This window comes from Semicossyphus pulcher, unplaced genomic scaffold, assembly GCF_022749685.1.
Source record: "Semicossyphus pulcher isolate SPU_LCO1_2020_fin unplaced genomic scaffold, fSemPul1.0.p SCAF_17, whole genome shotgun sequence".
Lineage (NCBI taxonomy): Eukaryota > Metazoa > Chordata > Actinopteri > Labriformes > Labridae > Semicossyphus > Semicossyphus pulcher.
The window spans coordinates 17,192,434-17,215,463 of record NW_027211681.1 but is presented as its reverse complement, the minus strand read 5'-3'; the positions used below and the strand labels follow the sequence as shown (position 1 = coordinate 17,215,463).

The window sequence follows — 23,030 nt, the reverse complement described above, 5'->3', positions numbered from 1 at the left end:
CGATTAAAATGGTGGGTTGTTACTTTACACAAAGCAAGCAAGCATCAGGATTAGTTGGACTTTTTGTGATCAAACATAAATACTACACGATGAAGTGAGAGATGCAAAAGCACTTTCCTGCCCTCACCAGTCTTTCCTTTTTAAAACCACTATCCCAGTAACCCAAGAGAAAGTCTGTAACATCGATTTAACAGGAATAAAGAAACACATTCAGATAACAACTGTACGTTAACAAAACCTTTCTCCCATATGGCACTTGCAAAGTACTCTGGCAACAAAATATGAAGCAACACTAGATGTCATAAACCCATCATTCCAAACGCCGCATCATATGTTAAACGTCAATGTCATCCTGGAATCTGTTTATTTTCTACATGATCTGCAGATCTGGCATGTGGTGAGAGGGATAGTTATCGTCAGGGTTGGTATTGTGCTGAACAGTTTGTTCACACAGCAACTTTCTTGTTTTGCTAAGCATCATCTGTAGAAGGAAGAATGAGGAGGGAGACAGAGTCATGTGCATAGTGTGAAAGTCTGCATCATCTGAAGCACAATTGCATTAACATTCACAGAATGCACACAGCAAAACTAATTTTTTTACTGGTAATGGCGGCATAGGCTCCTTTCTTATTTTAGTTTACACAATTTTATATACAAAAACTGAATTATAACAAAAGCACTATAATTGTACATTTTAAAGCTGTTTTGACATGTCTAGCTTACCCTAACAACAATCTCTGTGTATAGAGTTGGCTATAACATTTGATACTAATTTGTTAAACATTGAGGTTGGAACACCCTGTATGTTCGCAGAAATAAACACAGAAATCATCTCATTCACTGCCTACTTACCCACGTTCATAAACAGTTAATGTCAAATTACAATTTTCATGTCTGACGGATCTCAGAGCATGTAATGAATGAAGCTAAATAAGAGCCCCGAAGCCTGACTTGGGATCATTACGCAAAAGTACACAAAGAGTTAATCCGAAAGAAATTAGCTGGATTATTTACATAACAAATTAGCTGTAATAAAACACAATGTAATCTGTTTTAGGTCACGAGCAGCGCTGCTTGGGCAGCCAGGCAGGCTGGTAGTGCTTTGCTCTGTGTGAGGTCCATGTGTAAACACCAATTTAGAGATAGACAGGCACATCATTCCCACTCTGGTATCAACAAATTAGCAGTCTGTCGAAGTCAATTAGGGCAGCGGACCCCGGGCCAACATATGGATGCCTTACACTTTGCTCTGACTGCAGAAGAATCTGCAAACAAGGAAAAGATTTTCTTTTTAGACGTTGTTCAGCCAACAGGTGGAAGAGCCTCTGGCAAAACCTTGAGGGGCTACCTGAAAAATAAACTAACATAGACAGTAAATTTCTCAATACATAAGGCAGCGTAATAAGCGAATTGTACTGGGAAAATATCCTATTTGAGGTTCAGTTAAACTTCAATCTAAATCCCACTTTTGCTATATATTTTATGTATTGCTCAAAAAGGGAGCTCCAGGCTGGCTATGACCCTGTATTTGTGGTGTGTTCCTCTGTCTAAATGCCCTCTACACTCATGCCATGTAGTGTTGTGGGCATGCCTGCCCTCCTGCTCTAAATTGCCCATTGATTCTGTGTGCCATGGGCTGGCACAAGGTCCATGGAGAGTGGCATTTGTGTGCTCTCAGCCATGCCCTGTGTCCATATGTTGCTGGGATGGGCTCCAATGTTGCCATCATCCAAACCAGAACAAGTAGACCTTTGTTTGTTGTCCATTGCTGAATCTCAGTGAGTGAGTACGTTCCTCAAAAGCAGGGAGAAACTGGCAATGAGGCTCAGCTGTTGCACTTTTGCTGAGGACACAGTAAAGCAGGTCAGGGATGGAGATATAACGAAACAAACAAGGAGCTATGAAAGTGTAAGAAAATAAATGTGTCCTTAACTTGTTCCCAGGCTATTTCAGATGTGTACATTACATTTTCTAAAGTTGGCATCACACCAAGCTGCAATGCATAGCTTCATGTGGGAGAACAGCTGTTACAGGATTACGTCTTTCTAAGATAGCATCTGCATAACAGCTTTTGCCAATTAAATTGCCGGAACAAACAGATCAATATACAATGCCAATATTTATACAAATCAAAAAAAAACCTGTGTCACTCTGCAAACCTCATATGGTGAGAGAGACTGAGAGAGCACTGATGTAGGCAACACTAAGCTTTAACAAAACACTTGTCCTCAGGGAATAGGTGTAAGTTGGTTGGCAGAGGGATATAGTGAAGGACGCACACCCTCTCAAAGGCATTAACACTTGGACAGGGCTGATGACTGGGGGAGAATGATGTTCTCCAGCTTCTCCCATTAGTGAAACCAACAAACACAATGGTGTTGTTGTTATTCTTTTGCCATAATCAGAAAGGGCTCCGTGTGTGGGCAGTGTAGTGGGGAGGAGGAGAAGTCGAGTTCTTCCTATTCAGTTTCCCCCCTCTTATTTGCATGACTTGAGCAAATTAAATGATGCAATATGGCTTTTTGTCGCAACACAAAGTGAGATACCACCCAGTCACTGAATGATTCGAATAGTGGTTTACATGAGAATGGCCCGGTGAGGATCCAACGGAATCCGCTACAAGCTTGGCGCATACAGTCGACTTCTTTCTGCTTTCCCCTCCATGGAAACTGAGCAGACGTTCAAAAACTAAGCTTAAACGACACTTGACAAGCTAATAAATCACGTATGTCGACTGAAGGACAGTGAAAGGGTTTAAAGTATACGAGTTTAAAAGCGCAAGCTCGGTACATTTTGTGCAACTTTTCGGTTAACGTAAATACGTTAGGCAAACACACTTCATGTTCGTTAACGCAAAAAAACGCTGGCAACGAGTGTCACATAAACAGACTACGAGAAAACTGTACGATAATAGCTCCAGTCTGCCATTAAAAACGTCAACTTTTGATTTAAAAAAAAAGGAACCGAGCTCCTACCTTTTCGGGTAAACATTTAAGCTAGTTCTTTCTCCTGACTGTTGTAGCCGACTGTGACGAGAAGTAACGTAAATCGGCGAGTGATTACCATGGTAACGCCGAAGCGCATGGAACAGTTGAATTAAGAGTTGCGCCAGATTGTGTAGAGCTAACAAAATGGAAATATGTCCACCAAACGTGGACATTCACTAATTTTAAGACCAGGTAAGCAAAAAAAAATACGGAGATAAACCCTTAGAGAAAGGATAGAGAGATATAAATTGCTTTGAGAAGATATTATATCGCTAAATTAAGAGATTATGAACATCAACCATGATAAAATATCAGTCCTGAGATATACTATCTCCAAAACGGGATTATTCAAGGCAAATCTTTAGGAAATATAGGCTATTAAAAAACACAAAGGTATGGTTATGGTAAGTTCACCTACCATTAAGTACCACAGTCACAATGTATGCCCCAAGGACAGTTAAAATAAGAATGAATCTAAACATGTAGAGGCAACATCGCCCCAGGCTGACCATCCCCAAAGCCAGCTTTCGGTAGTAAGAGGCAGAATGACAATACACGAGGGTTGTAAATGCACCTCCTGAGGCGTTTAAGTGTTAGAAATTTGAAGAAAATGCAACGTGGTGGATGGACATTAACCTACCCTGGCATCCCTGCGGTGTAGGATCTGATAGGCGGCTCTCCTGGTGGGACAGCAGGACACACGGGGATACAACCTGTGGCAAACTTCTCCGCTGCTGCTGCCGTCAAGCAACACTTTTCGCTCCCTTTTCTTCAGCCGCTTGGGCAAGCTTCCGTCGTAACATCTTCTCCTCCTGGGGCTAATTTCTCCCCTCTCGCCGAATTTTGCGTCTCCACATTCCCACAAGTTGACCGCGATGGCCAGGACGAGAACAAATTGCAAATGCTTCATAGTTTAAAAAATCATCAAATTAACTAAAAATACACTAGAAAATAACCCAAGACCCCCCTTCTCAGAAAAGTTGGGTTCACCTGCAATGCTATATATGTTTTTATGTGGGATATATATCTCCAAGCAGTAGAAGCCAATTACTACAAGAATATCACAAGTATGCTTTTCTGTCAGAGCAGGTGTCCTAAATTTGATTCACTGCCATAAAGAAAGGTGTTTAAAAATAAATTATTGTAGCTACTGCTTATAAAGTACAACTGACAAATAATAAAAAAGATAAAATAAAATAAAATTAGCAAAACAATAACAAAATTTATCCTGATGAATACAAAGTCAAAACCCAAAAACACCGTGAACTGCAAAAGAGCCGTGACGTCCCTTCAGTTGTAATTCCTTTTAAGCACAGCACGGCGGTTTGTGCACGCACGGGGTCAAAAAAACATATAAGACATAAAAGTTGTCTCTCACTAAAGTCCTCAGACCGCTCACATGTTTTCCCGTGCTCTTTCCTCCTTCTTTTTAACCAGCGCGCGAGAAGAGGAGCGAGCACGGTGACGTATGACTTCGCGGGTGCGCGCATGTGGCCAGAGTCGCGTCCACGTCGAGGTAAACAGTTACCTGGTAGAGTGGGGGACGGAGCGTGGAGGCTGTGGGAGACTCAGTGTTGGACTCCATCGACCGTGAAAGTAAAGAAAATTGTTACTCGAGTCTACTTCCGCCTTTAATATATGATGTCAACAAACTATAACTACTTATATTTGGAGAATAATTTCTCTGACAATATAAAAGACAGCTTCTTTCTTTGTTTTTGCTCCTGCAGACAAATAACCTCCGTGCATATATAAACCTCATCCTTTGGTTTTATCTTAGATGTTCTGAAAATGTCTTTTTTATTGTATTTTATGCTACTTTTTATGCTTTTTCTTCATTTCTGAGGAAAAAAGTGTACTTTTTCCACCCGAACATTTCTGACAGCCTTTCAGTTTCTCTGCAGATTTTACATACAAAGCATTTTTTCAAAAATGAAATATGACACATTTTTAATATATTTACATTTTTTTGTAAACATACAAAAAAGTACTTGTACTTGAATTTTTTTCATGGTAGTACTAGGACTTAATTTGGGAATCTGAATCTTTCATTGCTATCCATATGTTTGAGTTAATTCATCATCAGCATAAAACTTAGTTTTTTTAGTTTATGTAAGAGGCATGGAGGTTTCTGCAAGACACTGACATTACGAAAATGGAGAATATATTGTTACATCACAAACTGTGTCACGGGTGTTTGACTTTGTTTGTTAAATATGGTCAAAAAGGTTTATTCTGGTAGCCGCAGAATGAAGAATCACATGTGTTAGGCAGTGGAAAATCAACCGCAATGTGAATCAATCACTCTGACCTGCTGCCCGGCAATTTGTTGACCTAGAGTTGTACATACTGTAAGGCATTTTAATTTGGCTCCTGATACTAACAAACCAAATGTGGGACAATTCCTCTTTCATTCCCCTCTTCAGAAAAGTGGCACGATAGCAGTCCAAAAGGGAACGTCCAACCAGGGCAATTACTGGTGAAACAACACCCCCCCACCCCCACCCCCTTTTTTTTGGATACACAGAGAATCTGAAATCAGTTACATTGGCGGCACCTGTTCTTACTCGGGGGGTCTCGGCACTCACCAGAGCCCCAGCTCAGCTTATCTACAGGAATCTGGAGCGGGAGGAATCCAGGAGGGGTTGGTTTGATTGTGGGCAATTATGGAAATGACTGTGTGCTATGAAGCCATGGCAGACCCTGCCAGATCTGACCCCCCACCCTCTTACATTCTTTACGTTACCCAACTGGGGACATTTCAGGACCAAGTATAGCCAAACTGCTACTGCGGTACTCTGGATGTAAAGGAGGGAAGGAACGAGACCATATGCAGAGGAGGAATCTGCCACTACCACTTCTACCACCACCAACAGCAACTCTAGAGCTCCATGCGGAGAAAAAGAATATAACTGCCTCGTCCAACAGCGTGAAAACATGTGGGATGCAGCTGTGGAGCAGAGAGGAGTACATCTGCTGGGAGAGATACACCATTAGAGAGAATCACAGCTCGACAGACTGCAGTTCTAAGCTGACAGAGGCTCGAAGCAGACACACACACAAGCCTACACATGAAGATACAAGAAAAAAAGCCATATAAAGGGTCTTCCCTTTCAATACTTTCTCTCTACATTCTTTAAAACTTTTAAAAATGAACATTTATTGCATCATTGTTTTAGGTGTGGAGATGAATTCTAAAGCCTGCTTTGCTTTAATTTGGCTCATGCTTGTAACAAAATATTCATATAAATAAGATATTAGCGTGCTGATTACCTAAAAAAAAAACCACCATGTGCATCGCTTTATTATTTCTTATATTTCTGCAGGGTCAGTTGGGGAATTCTCATGCACTCACCGTCTAACCCTCGGAGAGGATATCCCAGAGGATGATGGTTAGGTTTGCGTGTGACCACATAAGGATCAACAACATGAGTCTGGAGCTCTGCAAGCTCTCATTGCCGTCTCCACTGTTTCCCCAAACTGAGGTGATGTTGAAAGTTCACTCTGTTCTCTCTGTCCATTCTTCTGCATTGCCTTTCTGCATTGTTTTCTTCATAACTCACCGTCGTAATCATGAGAATGCACGACAGGACCGATGACAGCACTCCATTTGTGCTTTTTTTTTTTTTCAATGTTTCCATTCCAAGCAGGCGTAAACCACTACCTCACACCTCACAGTTCATAAGTCCACCTTAAGTTGTCTCCGAATGTTGTTAGAGGCGGTAGACACTTAGCTGTGGGTCCTGCAGAGTTCTTCTTTGGTGGTGCAAGAAAAGGAGACAGAACAAATGTCTTTTCCAAGTAACTGTAGAAGTTTAAATCAGTTCTCATGTCATATTTCTATCATTTTAAAACATGTTTGAAGCTTCAATCCAACCTTTTTATGCGACATGTGTTGGTCTGTCTGTTTGTCGATCCACTTCTGAAGACTGTAATGTCTCAAAGATAATTTGATTGATTGCCATGAAATTTGGTACAGGCATTCATGGTCCTTTAAGGATGAATACCAATGACTTTGGTGGTCTCCAAACCTTTCCTCTAGCACCACCATGAGGTTCACATTTGTGACTTGTGACGTGGAAATTTCCCTTTAAGTATTGGAAGGATTACAAAGAAATTTGAGGATTACATTTATTGATTTCCATTTTAGTCACGTTAATCATTTAGTTTTTCCAATCCTCTGGTTAATGATGAATAAATAGCCTGCAAAAGTAACGATACTAGCATTACCCTCAGGTGATATTTTTGTTCTAATAATCAAATGTTAGCATGATTACACTCTAAACTATGTCTGAACAACCCTTCAGGAGATTAGGGACAGGTCCTGAGTCTACTCGCTCAAATGGGAGAAGTGAGTGCAATAAATTCCTTTGCTTAATAGTCACCAAATTAAAAATAAGACACATTTTTAACAAGCCAAATATCTTCAAAACATTTTGACACTGAAATTGCTTTTTCGGACAGACAAATCAGGTGAGAGTTCACTATGTTCAAGACTTATATCTCAGCAACACACTCCTGCAAGATCTGGCAAGTTATATCTTATTTGTTCTGACGTCTCTTTCCAACCAGAGTCTTACATGTGAAACTGCACAACATTTAAAACTATTGCTTTTGGAAGGGAAACGAAAATCCACCATTCAGGAGACAGGAAGTCTGTACCATTTCCTATCATTGATGTAGCTTGTAATGCGTTATCTTTGTGATAGAAACTCTTTAAGTACATCTGATTTATAGCAGCATGTTAGCCTTGTCATTGTAAGCATGTTAGCGTTCGGCTAAAATCACTAGTTCCCTGTGCCGCATCGTAAAGCTGCAAGCTTGGCTGTAGGCTTGCATAGAATTGTCTGTCTCCAGGTATATTCTGAAAGCACAACTAGTGGCAAGTACTTAGCAGACAGTATAGCTGTAGTTTATTCCCTCTACCATAGAATTGGGGTACATACAATGCATACAGTACATGCAATTTAGTATTTCAGGGTCTAAGCATCCAAAGTCTTCTGAAGTCGCATTACAATATACCACTACAATGATATCATTAATGTCAGCCCACTGCTTAGAGCCATTGAACCATGTGTGTACTTTTCTTTCGTGGCTTCCATCCCTCACCTTGCAGCACACAGCAGCATTGTGTTACTCTCACACCTTCTTTAATGGCCAAGCTTTGGCAATCGCAAGCCCTAAGGCATACAGAGCTTCGGAAAGTGTTCACAATGTCATTAATAGTCCTGACAACAGCTTAATGAGCCTCTGCCATCTGTTTATGAAAGCTTCAGGGAAAAGCAAGAGAGAAACATGAAAATCAGATCCAGTAGCGCTTTCCAGCTGTTTGAGCGCGCCTGATTTCCACTTGAACATTTCTAAACACATGAGGACATTTTAAGTGTAGTGACTTATGCAGCGTCATCTACAGTGAGTCAGTGACTGAGCCTGGGCTGTCTGCCCGGTATCAACAGCCACTAAATCACTGGCTTCAACCAAGGGACCACACTACTTTGCCTTTAGCTTCCTCGCCCCTCCTTCCCGTTGTACCACCCCGGAGTGTCCTTAGGCCTTGTTTGGCTTAAGTATACACATGGCATGAGTAACTGAAGCCACCCAGGGCTCCCTGGCGCGGTGGCACGAGACACATACAGGGTTGCGCATGTTGTGGAGACGTAGTGTCCTATCACTGTTTACGTTGTACTAAATGCCTGATGCATGAAATACACAAAAACACAATGATGTACCCCCAGAGAGATGAATACAGAAGCACTGACTTGCATTGCTGCTAGTGGAGAACTGATCAGACATGCTTCAGATAGATGCCTTTCCAGATGTGTAGAAGAAGAACCCTTCAGATACCAACTCAGAGAGATTAGAGGTGTTCATTCTACCTCTCATGTTTTATCTTAAAGCAAAAGGAAGCAATAGATCGGAGTGACCATAGCTCGGGCCTGTTAGCCCATTTGGCTAACTGCCACCGTAGCCTGCTTTGAAAGGGACTATTTCTTTGGTCCTCTCTGAACCCTATAATAGAGAATAGCGCAATCCCCCCCCAAGGCATGTTAGAGGTTAATGTGCACATTGATGACTCTCTGTGGCCACTTGTTTGTAAATGTTTCCATCAGGGGTTAAAAGATCCCAAAGTAAAGTAGTACCATGCATATGTGTGCAAATTGCAGATTCATTACGGTGTAGAATCACCGCGCTGCAAATGAATTTGGTGGGATGGGATGCAGGCGGGCGGGCGAGTGGTGGTAAGTGTAGTCTGGTGTGGGCAGCAATGATGGTGGTCCCTGACTGTCGATGCTCTCTCCCTTCTTTCCCTCCCTTTGCTCCCTCTTTCCCAGTACCCCGCCGTCCTCAGCCCATCTGTTCCTGCTTGGCCTCTCAGGCTCTCCATCAGGTAGGCCCGAGCTATTGAGTGCTCCTCTCATCTCATGGCATCTGAATAAGCCAGGCAGAGGAGTGTGTGTGTGTGTTGTGTGTGTGCACCTGCAAGGCTATTTTTGTAATGCATGTTTCAAACATTTGATAAATGAGGGCCCACCAAGGACACAGGTGATATCCAATTCTATTACATTAAATGCAGTTCTCTGTTGAAGACTTGGATATTATTTTGACACTGTTTCAACTCTCAGCTGTGTCTCCCTTTTTAAGCAATGTCTGCCTTCATTAAGAAATATGACAGTAAGTTTATGCCCCAAATTCTTGCATGCTCAGAGGACATGGAAAGCATCAAATCTCACTCCAAACTTGAACACCTCGTTCGAGGAGACTTGCCTGCAGTGTAGCTTTACAGCCATGTATTGTATATTGACCTTTTATCAGTCAAACAAAACGGCTAGCAGACACATCAGGCAGATTAATCAATTCCACCCTTATTTAGATTAAGCAAATGGAAAGTATTTTCCTTCCATTATTTGGAAAAGTAGCTCTCAAGGTGGTCCTCAGCGTGAGCTTGGAGGGCTGATTGGTATGATAGTGTAGTGCTGCACAGAGTTCTCTCAAAAGCTGACATTATATGGTTTTCCCAGGGCTTGTGGTCAATTGTGAAATCCTGGTTTACACAGGCTCTTTGCGTTGGGATCGTTTTACAACAAAAGGGAAAGAGGTGAATGGAGCAGGCGCTTCCAAGAAAGCAGTTAGGTGTGGTGAGGAATCAGATTTGAGATTTTTTCCTTTCATCCCCCACCCCACACAAAGGTCACTGTTTGGGAATCCACTGACTTTTATTGTCCCAGGGAATTGTTTTGAGGTCTCATTTCAGAGTAATATTTCCTCATCTGGCCCTCTTTCTTTTATATCAAAAAGCTGAAGTGAAAACTTCCCTTTGTCTGGGGTCTGGTTACAGCGCATGAGTCATTTTTTATAATGTGCCAGCCTCTGCTGTCAGGATGTTTTTGTTCTGATCCCTTTCAGTTACTCCAAGGTACGTCTGCTAGAAAACACTGCTCAGTTATTACAGTATACATTTTCATATTGCCACTAGAAATGTAATTCAAACTCTGCTCTCCTTTGTGATTTTGGTTCTTACTAGCCATGGAAGGTATTCGGTGGTAGCTTTGATGCAACAGCTTGAAAATTGTAATGTGTCAGATTCGCCGCTGCTCTTAACTCAGTGTGACATCATAATGCTTCATTATTTATGTCCAGGTGCATTTCCACCTTGCCCCTGCTATTACTCTTTATGTATCACCTAACAGCTACAAAGTCTCAGAATTGGTCATGCACAACTGCATGTTAGTCAGATGTGTTTTGCCTCCTCGTGGCCTTAAGGTTTTCATTAGCAGCAGAGTGTGCGCTGTGTCAGAAGGTGGTCTCCGTGTTGGCCCCAGCGATGGCAGGTTTGAGTCAGTCAATATGTTTTTAAGTTACACAGAAAAACAGGTTACAGGGGTAAATCACTTTAAATTAGGAAGAGTGGGTCTTATGGGAACTGCAATAACCTGGTTAATGTATTTGCTATGCAGTAATCAGGTTTCTACCCTAATGTCTGCCGTATTTATGAAGGAAGACAGGTGGACATTTAATGTTTTCACTTAGTCATATGTGACCCTGCAGCTGAATGACATTTTTCTTTTCTTTTAATCTACATGGATTGACAGTGTTTTAGAGTTTGTTTTTATTTATACTTAATGCAGATAGTGTTAATTTCACTTTAAGACTTAGACTTAGACTTAGACTTAGACTCAACTTTATTGATCCCTTTGGGATGACTCCCTCTGGGAAATTCAGTCTCCAGCAGCTTATACAGTACAATACAATAGGAAAGAATCAGCACACAGAGGGTAAAAAATAAAGATCAAAATATATATCTCTATCGATATATATATATATATATAAAAAGTACAAAAAGTACAAAATTAGATAACATATATATATATATATATATATAAAAAGTACAAAATTAGATAACAGAAGAGCTACTGGAGAGGCAGCCGTCTCCCACAGCGCTCAACTACTGTGGCTGAAGATGAATTCTGGATTAGAAATTACATATTAATGGAGTAAAAACCATCATATATAAATATAAAGTCATTGATTTGGCTTTATTTATATGTTTAATATATATTTAAGTTAATATAACCATATTTTCAATTTACGTAATAACATTCCAGTGACGTGAGAGATGATGACGGTTGACCTTTACTGCTTGTTTTGCAATCTGATTTGTGGGTTTGTATCTTTGCCTGAAGTCTGAATGTGTTGGAAAACATTACCAAACATTCCTCTTAAGGCCGGAGATATATCTGCGTTTAACTACGCATTTGCATGCACATGATGGCTGCCTTCCCTGCGTCTGTTTGGAGTGTCGTGCACATCCTCAAAAATTAACGTACGCGAACGTGAGATGCAGTATGCACATGAACGGTAGGGGCAGTGTAGAGGCAGAGGGGATGTGACAGGGTCAGCTCAGCAGCAGGGGCAACAGTGGCAGAAAGTTCTGGAGACAAGCTGATAAAGTCCGCAATATCCACATCTGTACGATTCGTCATTGCCACTGCACAGCGACAAACATGCCTGTCAGAATAGCTGGAGACATTTAAGTTCCAGTTTAGAAGTCAACGTGAAGAACGTGTTGGAGGAACAGAGAGGGTGCAGTGCTGATGGTGTGTTCTGTCCACCGAATACACCGGCTGTGATCTCAGAATTAACATAATGGTAACCTCCTTGAGTGTCGCCATGTCTGTTGTTTACATCTCGCACATATGGTTGTTGCGTACAGCCTGAGCTGTCTGGTCGGCCCTCTAGAGGTATCCTCCAGTAACACGCGTAGTGCAAAGACAAGTATGTGAACAATTACACAGACGGTTGCGTATGTGAACGCAAGGTTAAAAAGCAAGTATATCTCCAGCCTAATAGTTGCTGTAAGTGTCAAATTATAATAGCTAATTATAATCAGCTGATGTGAACGTCTTACTGTATTTGATAAGAAACAAGGGAGAGTGGATGGTGTTGGTTGGGACAATAACAGACTCCTAGTTTGCGCAATGAGGATGCTAATTGCTAACTTGGTGGAGACACTGGGATTCCAAACATTGGGGACAGGTGGGAAGATGAAGATGTCTGAACAAGCTGTAAACTACTTTGTGCCTCAAGCTAACGTTAGCTACAGCAGTCAGCTGCAAGCTAGCAGGAGTGGTATAATGCTGTTAAGTAGTAGTAATCATTCGCACCTGCTACAAGTAATCCTGCCCCCAATAGCTCCCCCAATCACATTCCCTTACAACGCTACTATACAATACTAATGTGTTTGCAAAGCCAAGATATCACATTTCTAAAGAGGGAAACTTGCTGTTTTAACCAGGATTTACTAATCTCTTTACCTGATTGAGAAAACCAGGTTTCTAATTTACACCAGTTTGAAAAATCTATTTCCCGCAGAAGTCTGACAATATTGCGGTTACTGAAGTGCATGTAAACGCACTGAGTGTGATGGAGCACTTTCATCCCCGGCCTCAGACCTCTCTCAGCAGGGTTTATCTCAGACGGATGGGGTCACTGCCCCGTCTGCCACTGTATGTCCCCCTCCCAGTGCTCCAACACTCCATCACATTGACAGAGAAGCAGGCTCTAATATTGTAATGTCATCAGATATCCTCCATACATGTGCCTGAACCCGTCCACATTAGGGTACAAAACATGCAAACAGTTGCACGGCTATTACCATTAAACATTCAAAGAACATAAACACTGCCTCATTATCTTCTTACTCCCCTCATTGCCAGACAACAAATTAATGAAAGTCAATGACCATAAACACGGTCGTCATGTTTGTACTTTCTTGTGGGAAAGAGCATTTTGTAAATAATTTACAAAACAAAGGATAAATCAGCACAGTTCAAACTCAAGTTTATCTTCAGCTAATTGCGGCGACACAGAACAGAACTTCTTGGGGAGAGTCCTCGCTGTGCTACATACCAGATGCTGATAGCGGTATTGGACCACCAAGGACTTTAAGTATACTTACATGACTTAAGATGTACAAAGACTCTGATAAAATGTTTCTCCCTGCGGCTTATCCATCCTCTCCTTGTCAGAGAAGCAACGGTTCGTCTGCAAGGTGGCGTCTTTTATTTAAGAAGTCTATAAGCAGAAGAACACTGTACTCTAATTTTAAAACTTGTTGCATCAGTGAGCTTTTACTCAGAATAATGGGCAGAACACAATGACAAGAGTTTTCAGAGGCACTATGTCCTCAGCAGAAAGTAGTCTATGAAGTTGTATATATTTTGGGACTTTTGTACGTGTTGAATTCGCATCGTTTCTGAATTTGCAGCCCGTTTCTCCTCATGAAAATCTTTTTGTCATTGCAGTGTTTGCCTATGTTAGCCACTGTAAGTATGCATCCTAAAAGCATCACTGTACCTATGTACAGCTTCAGCTGCTGGTAACAAAGCGTGGCTGAAATGAAGCCAACACAGAAGCACCCAAAGCTGCAGTTCCATAGAATGGCCACTTGAGGCTCGCTCCATAAGTGAGTCGCTCCCCATAGAGATTCATATGGCAAACCTTCTTAGCAGTGATAAACATGGTTAAACCTCCATTAGAGGTTTTGGTCTCTATAGCTAATATACAGATCCTTAACCAATGGAATTGGGCCATATTTTTCCATTATTTATATTAAAGGTAAAGTTATGCTTAATTAAGGGCGTGGCTGCCACTAGCTGTCAGCTTAACATCAACTCAGCTAAATTTGTTGAACTCGGACTACAACTACAAGCGTCGAATCATTTGTGTGAAATATAATTAGTTTCTGCTATTCAGCTTATTAGCTTATTTAGCACAGAATCCGAATTCCAGCAATGAGGAGGCTAACTTTTAGGAGACTTTGTTGTCCAGAGGGAGGTTAATGAGGAGGATAAGGAGGACGGTGAAGAAGAGGACTGTCTGAACAAGCTGATAAAATACTGCAAGTTAGCATTGTGAAATAAAAGCTTCCTCTGTCATGTGCTGTGTAGCTCGGGCTAACGTTAGCTAAAGCTAGCAGGCAGCTGCTAGCCAGCTGGAGTTGTGAGTTGCACTTTCTGTTATAACGTAACATTTATCTGCTTATCTAAGTCAGTGCTATAGTTGTTTTGCTCACAGCTGATGTATTTTGTAAATCCACAGATACCTTTGTTGTTGGCTATGATTTGGATTGTCATTGTTTCTGGTTGTTGTTGTCTACTTTTGTATGCTTTTGTTCGTACAGACACTTCCAGCTCCAAAACCCTGAAGTCAAGGCTTCTCAGTGGAAGTCCACAAACCAATGTGTGACGTCAAGTTGGCTAGGGCCACATCTTTTATAAAGTCTGTGTTACTAACTCTGAATTATAAGCATGGTGGTCGACTCTTAGTCTTGTTTTCATTTGTGAACACCAGAAATAAAATTCCCTCACCTCCTTTGTATTGATGTATTGTGGTGGTGGTGAATCATAGAAATTGAAAACCCAAACCTTCTGTGTGGCCAGATAAAACAAGGGGTAAGTGAGAAAAATGTGCTTTTGTGTAATCTCATTGAACCAAGATTCAAATTTTGTGGTCTGTTTTGTCCCATCTGGTACAAGCACTGTACATAATTGTGAACAGCCATGCTGTTAGTGGAATAGTGGCTTGTATGAGCAGGTGTTTGACGTCGATGCTCAAAGATGTACGGTTTGTGCTAATTTGCTCTAAAAGGCTGCCTTTCGTTTCAGCCTTTGGCAGTGGAATATAAAGGAAATGGGGCGTCTTGCCAACATTAGGCCACAACTGGAATCAGTATTCCTTCGACACAATGTCTTTGATTAGTAAGGTTGTTATGATTTTACAGGCCAAGACATAGAAGCCATACGGCATGTTTTTTATTAAGATGCTAAATGAACTGAGCCTTTATGTTCTTGTGGTGCGCTCAGCCCACCAAAAGAGCTCTGTGAATTCTGATATCCAAGGGAGAATTGACCAAACTTGACAATGCTGGTGAGATAAACCAGCAAGCAAATTAGAGGATAGATTGATCATAAATCATTTGTGCACAGAGTGCAATGTTCAGATGCATTTCAACACTTGTCCTTCCTTGGGAAAGGCGATTTTTCTCCCCCCGAACCAGTCTTTCACAACCTGCGGCTTGCATGCTGTTTCAAGGAGAGGGAGACTGCCAAGTATCACTGCGTACTTTAAATATTTGTGTGGTCAACTGGACAGTGCTGTTGCGGTTGGATCCCATCAGTGATGTTCAAACACCCATGTGCTGGCTTTATGTTTTAGATTGTGTTGTTCAAGTGTTGTGGCTTTACTTTGTTGTTGGATTAACTGAATCTGGCAGGTATTCAAGGGAGAAGATGCCTTTGGGTTGTCTGTTGACGTCTGTTGTTTAGCATTTTGTTCGTGTTACGACACTTGAATCTGCAATAAATTTGTGCTTAATAGCTTCATCAGTGGAAATGAGAACAATGCTGTGTATGTATGGTTATTCTGATGACTTTGTGGATTAAAACCAGCGACTATAAATGAAAGATGCTAAGATTCTAAGCTTTTGGGAATCACGTTTGAGCGTGTTGTGGCGGAAAGTAGGCGCCCAACCATTGTAAATTTCAGGAAACTTCTTAGCCAGCGACTCCATTTATGAATCATACTTCAGTTTTGTGTCAAAAATGTCTAAACCATCTCTCAGAACTAAGCCCTATTTGTTTTCCAGTTTGACCTTTTTACTTGCGTCAGTATCTGTATATTGTACCAAAAAATCAACAACAGGAAGGGCAGGGCTCCCCAAGAACGTTTCTACATCAAATGTGTTTGCAGTACTTGTCTCGGAAAAGGCCTGACAAACACTTTGTGTACTTGGTAGATCTATCAAGCTAACTTTGGTTGGCAGGACAGCAAAATCTGGTGACAATAACAGCATTTGGCAGTATGGGTATCCACAGTCACAGTATACAAACTTCTGTCATTGTTGGACTAGAGCTCAGTTACTGTAAGCCCCGTGTTGTTTCATCACTGCTGTAGGCCTCCAGTGAAAACATAAATGTAACTTGAGAGTGTAACACAAACTTGAGGGCATAAAAACTTCTGAAAACCATCACATTTATTGGAAATGGTGTGGTCTCCCAAGATCAACCGCAAAATGCTGCACATCCTTAAATCACTGCGCCTGCAGCCTCATTAGCAACCAGCAGAGGAGGGGAAGCCATATTTTAGCAAATGTTTGCATACCCAACGCGTGACAACGTCACCAGTGGCCAAACAGAGAGGTGTCGTGTGTACCTGTCTTTGTTGGATGCTTAGCAACCAGTGGCTTAGTCATTTATGACTCTTGATCTTAAATTATTTTCCATCATAACATATAGTCTGAAGGATCTCCCTCTGTAGACTGGGAATGGATTCCCAAACATCACTTCTATTCTAAAGCTAGTGTGCAACTGCGATGTAAATTAGTCAGTGATTTGATGCTGCACTTTTTGCTAAATTATGTTAAAATACTTAAACGAACAGCTGCAGCTGTGGTGGGTTGCATGTAAAATCAAATCCTGGGTTTACTTACACCGTCCCTGTGGCCTGGTCATCCACATGTGAGATGGATAATCAATGCATTCAATCTGAGTATAAAGCCTGAAATGTATATTTTCATTTTCTAAGGTGTCAGAATGATACTCCGTACACGGCCCGTACAATTTGACATTTCAAGTCAACAAAATATCACAGCATTTTAAAGCCAAATACTGTATTGACACATGGATATTTAAAGAAGGCCGTGCAGTATACAGATAATGCCAATGATAATTGTTTAGCAGGTTGTTTGGACTGGCTGTGAGTCAAAGTGTGGAGTCCTGGCTAAATATTTACTGGCTGCCGGGGGGGTAAGAAGGCATACTTGTCCGAGTCCCTGATTTGGGAGCTTGGACACAGAGGGGGGGTGAGATGGTGAAGTCATCCCCACCGGCCGATGTCGTTAGCGAGCCAGTGATGTTCACTCCTGACCCTTTTACCATTTAGGGGGCCCTGGACTGATATGAGTGTTATTGACCCAGAGGCCATGCGTGGCATGTTTGGGGTCTGCAGAATATATCCCAAGCTTTAACCTATACAACGGAGCCAATTATAGCTGCGAAAGGCCAAACAATACAATCCATCAGTCAGGTTTCTCGGGTAAACAGGAATGGGCGGCCCATGTCGGGGTGTAAACTCCAAATCCCAGAGAAGCTAAGGGTCAGTGGAGCTGTTTGATTGTCTAATTGGGGGGTTGGACTCAGTGCGAGTGTGTGCGTCTGAGAAAAAGAGAGATAAAAAAGAGAGAGAGTTAGGGACTGTGAATGTGTTTGTGTGTACATGTGCGAGTGTTTGCATCACTGCGCAAACACTACGGGTCTGGAGGCACCGAGACACCTAATGAATGTGTGTTTGTCCTTCAGACCCCACACACCTCTGTTTATTTGAACATGGGATAGTGTTCCTGAGCTGTTTTATCCTCCCTGTGTTTGCCACTTAACACGTGCACCGCAGGGCTGGCCTGTGCAGCAGCGTGCACCACGTTTATAAAAAAAAAAGAAGAAGAAAGTATCAGCCGGTCTGACGATTGTGATACACAAACAAACTTTATCTTGTAGTTTGTGGATACAGTGTTCCTCTTCGTTCTTGTACCGTCTTCATTATGAAGCAGGGTCATAATCCAAACAGCCCCAGTACAGACGGAGCCAAAGGCAACGGGCCAGCGCAAGATTGGCGGTCGGTTTAGTGTCAATGATGTGGGTGATGTGGGTCAGGGATAGCAGCAGCAGTCATCATTGCACAGTGGCTAAGAGCCCGGCCAGACCACCGGGGAGGAGGCCTTCACCTCTTTCCTTAGCCATCAATCACTCACATACATATAAGCAAAGATAGATACAAGCAAACACGACCAGACTCTCATCCTCACACCTCGCCATTATATATAATTTACACTTATTTTCAGCCAGAATTACCTACAAGGAAAAGATGTTGTAATTTACACACTGCTGTATATTATTCAAGCCCGATCTCTGGTTCCCAAGCATTGATTGATGCAGCATGTGTTATTCATAAAAGATTGATGTGTATTTTTCTTCTGTGTTCTCTTTATTTTGTTAGTCTTGTTTTCCCAGTCTCTCAAATTTGTAACGCAATTACTAAGATTTGCACAAAACAGACAATGGATTTTGATGGCTTTTTTTGATTACTTTTCTACCATCAAACAAACAAAGAAAGATAACGTCTTCAATCTACAGGCTCATTTAGGGCGATAAACACTGACCTCGAGCCTTACCCTCACTGATAAGAATGTTTAAGTCTCTCATGTCAGGCCAGACCCTCTTTAACTTTCTGTGCCATATCTGGCCTTTGTTGCCTACTACACTTGACCCAAACACTTAAGGGATTTTACAATACCATATCTTCCCTCAATACTGATATTAGTTCCAATAGTTGGGCTGTCACTTCTCAATGAAAATTCGCTATATCATTCGAACCTGGTGAACTATTAATGGTTCGAATTGTGATGATGCAGATAACACTGACTGCTACAAACCAACGGAAACCAGCTAACGAGCAAAGCCATTGTTAACCTTTCCTGCTTCTTCGTCCCGACCGTAGTCAGAAAGCACAGGGGAGACTTATTGTTCTAGCCTGTAGCTAGTTTCGGGGCTAACTCCCGTCACTTTAATTTGTTCGTACTATATTTTTGGGTGACAGCTCTTATACCTAGATATGATGCTGATACCGAGTAACCCTCTGATACCAGCATGATTAAAAACGTCCATGTTATTGGTGGAAAAACACTTGTTAGTAGCCCTAGTAGCAGTTATAGTTACAATAGATGCATAATATTTAGTTTTTGTTCTATCTACAAAGGCCTGGACTTAATGTATCTTTGTCCCTGGTGTTTCATATTAGCATGAGGATTCCCTCTGCACCAAACCTGCTCAGCATTATGTCAGTAATAGTGAAGTGTGTCTTTGACCTTTGAGACCTCAGTGTGTCTTCTGTGGAGGCCTGCTACTCATCTGCTGTTAGCTGTTTCATGCCGGTACGATAACTGACAGTTAATAATGTTTATGATTATCTGCATGAAATTCACCTTGAAAGTGCCGATGACAGGGAGGAAAGTTTGATATTTATAGCATTGTGTCTGGTGTGCTGATTTTTCTGATCCTGTGAGTTTAAGGATGGAATTAAATCCATGTTTTTTAATCCGTGATGTATTTACCAAAACTGCTAAAGGTTTTCAGTTTTTCATTTTGTTATTCTTAATCAACTTCACACACATACGCACACACACATATGCACACACTCAGAGGCTGCCCTGATGTAGCACCTCTTTAATTCACACCAGCACTCGCTATTCTTCGCTGGTGGTGTGATAGTATTCGCTGAGAGTCGTTCCTCCTGAGTCTTTCAGTTGTCTCAAACACTCTACTTCAGCGCGAGGCCTTATTGCCCACCCAAAGAGGTTATAGGGATTCTCGACTGCCCTCTCTCTCCCTAAGTGGGTGGTCCTCTGGGGTATGGCTGAGGCACAGGTGGAGCATTGTAGGGGTGCTCACAAAAATAACCCCCCTCATTCCTCACCAACAACCCCCTTACCCACCCGTGTTTTTTTTTTGTTTTTTTTTTATTTTGCCACGCCTGCTCTACGGAAAGGTGGATTAAATTTTGCAGAACACTCAATTAGACCGTTAAGGCACTAAACACTGAAGGTGAAATGTTGACACACACACACACACACACACAAACCTGTGCCGTTCTGGGAAAGGCAAATTAAACACTTGTGTACAATACAGCATTCTCTCCTTCCTCACTAACTAGGACGTTTGATTTCAGGCTATAGCCCAGTTGCTTGAAAGCCTTACAAGGAGCTTGTAAAATATAATTCTTATTAAAGTTTTATCACAAAGGCCCTGGGCAACAAACTTGTGTTGCGCCAAAAAAAAAAAAAAAAAAAAGATCCCCCCTCCCCTACTGAAAATATTCCCATGCTCTGGTTTTGTAAATAATTATAGTTCTGCTGAATGTGTTTTATAAAGTTTACATGGTAGGTTCAGTGCACCCTATCTGTTGTTTGGAACCCTGCAAACCACCAGCAAGATGTTGACATATGGCAGCTCTGGTGTAGTGCACGAGGCATGGATTACTTGGGACCATAATAAACAGGAGCATAAAGAGGGATCTGTGCAGAGGGGGTGCCCTGAGAGGGGTGACTCTCCTCGGACCTCCTTGTCTTAATATCACCGCGTCTGTCTCCAGCTTTCTGGGTAGGCAGGGATGCTAGGTGTAATCACACGCAGTCTCATACTATACAAGCGGACCACCTGCTTCTGTGTGCTAACAGAGTAATTTATTGTTTAAGGATGATGAAGATCGACGTGGAACACGTGTCCCGATAACATTACAAGCCCTGAAATGACAGGATATCAGCAATACAGAGGTGAAATAATGATTTTTCCCCCCCAATCCCCTAAAAAGAGACATATTTGTTCATGAATACAGCAGGTGCTCCTCGTGAATTTGCAATGCAAGTGTGCACAAAGACTTGGCTGTGTGCTGTCCATCCACCTGCACTTATGTAAAGAGATGCCAGAATTTCTGATTCAATGAACCATCTATGCTAGGTCGAGTAACACAGTGGTCTGCGTGCGCTCCACCTGTACACCAAAGCAGACGTAAAAAGCTTATTAAAATTTCGTTGAGCGTCTTGCTGCAGGAATGCACCGTCGAGATCGTCGACTTTGGTACGGTTGCCAAACACGCGGCGACAGCTACCTCAGAAAATGATAGCATTGCTGAAGATTCGGGTCGACTTTATGTGAGGCTAAATATCCGTTATCAGAGTTCCTATCCTCTTACGTCTCACATAACTTCCTGCTCAGATCTTTGCGAGGGCCAGATGGTTACATTGGCCACTGGGGATAGCAAGAAGCCCAGAAAGACAGTTTTACAATGTGCAATTACGGGACAGATAAACTAAACACTCAACAAAGCGAGGCATTTCCAGATCCCTGGCTTCTAGACTCTGATAAGAACAGGCTGCATTCCTTGGCCAATTTGCTGTCTTCAAAATTAAAATACCAGCGCTAATGAACGCTAGCTTGAATGGAAGATTTTTGTCTCGGTTTAATGAAGGCAGAGCACTGTAGATATACTGTAAAGCATGCCTCAGTGATCCATCAATGTGTGCTTAAAAAGCTCTGCAAAGCACTCAAAGCCGTCTGATTTGTTTGGGGCTTGGTCACATGCCAATTGATGCTAAAGGGGATAGAGTTTCTAAACCAATGAGCAGGGCTCCACATATTGCTACACTCAGAGTTCAGCCTGTTTTGTTCCACATTAACATTTCACAGAGAGATCAGGCGCCTGCCCTCTGTGCTTTACCCCAGGGAGCAAGAATCCCCCCACAAACTGACACTGATACAATCTCCAGGTAATGGCTGCGTGCCTGCAAGCCAGAGGGTGTCTGTGGATATACTCTGTGTGTGTGTGTGTGTGTGTGTGTGTGTGTGTGTGTGTGTGTGTATGACTCCAGGAGGTACCCAGCACCACTGGTGTGGTCACAGGGCCAAAGTTCACTCAGAAATGTGTGGCCCGGGGTCGAGAGGTGCTATGGCCTCCGTTAACGGTTAGGGTAGAGTTTCAACCTCCACCCTCGCCCTCTCCTCTTTCTCAAGGCTGCTCTGCCACTTACATTTCTCACCGTGACACGCGTGACGACCCCCACCTTTTAGTCAGGTGACAGAGGCTTGATGGAGGTGAAGAAAGAGCGGACAACAGAGCAGGGCAGCAATGCATAAAAAACAGAGTTGGATCACAGTGGTTTGGTGTCGAGGTTACGCTGGTAGTATAGAAAATCATTTGTATGTTTCGCTCTGCTGCTTTCGTTTTTAGTTACCTGTTAGATTAACTAGTTTGCATTGTAAAAGAGTCAACCTTACATGACTGATTTGTAAATGATGTACAAAACCTATGGCTATCATATAAAATTCGCTATTATTGCATGCATTGTTTAAAGAACCTAAATTTCATGAATTTGTTCCAGTTTACTCTCAAATGAACAGCTTCAACATAATAAAGCTGCTTACATGTCATGCATCATAAAAAGCCTCGAAATATATAATGCTTTCAAGGAGCCTTCTGCTGGTGAATGAGAGCTTTGAATTTTTTTTTTTTTACACTTTTTGTGTACTTTTACTTTCCATTAACATTTAATTGTTTTATAAATATACTTTTTTACTTAAACCTGCAGTAACTAACTTGGGCCACTTGAGGTTGCGCAACAAGTTGTGAACAGAATTGATAATTATCACTTTACTAAAACTGATACACTTAACAAGTTAGCAGACATGCCTATTTAGACATACAGCAGACAGTGCAATATTTGAGTTTATTTGAGGTCATGTTTTACTACGACAACTACGACAAATTTAAGCCAAGTATTTCTGTTGAGACAGCTAAATGTTTGCAGAGTCCAAAACTTTTTTTTTTAAGGGGACAATTAAATGAAGTGTATCATATATCTTAGCATCATACTGTATCACATTGCATCGCATCACATCATATCGCTTCATATCCCATGGTATCGCATCGCATCGCATC

General features: G+C 41.8%; 1 protein-coding gene across 1 annotated transcript in view; it reads right to left on the bottom strand.

Moving 5' to 3' along the window:
* Positions 1-3,897, bottom strand: part of hhip (hedgehog interacting protein) — a 32,777-nt gene extending 28,880 nt beyond the window's left edge. The window contains exon 1 of the mRNA XM_069665824.1: positions 3,628-3,897. Within this exon, the coding sequence (XP_069521925.1) occupies positions 3,628-3,897 (270 nt within the window). The remainder of the gene's footprint in view (positions 1-3,627) is intronic.
* Positions 3,898-23,030: the final 19,133 nt, after the last annotated feature.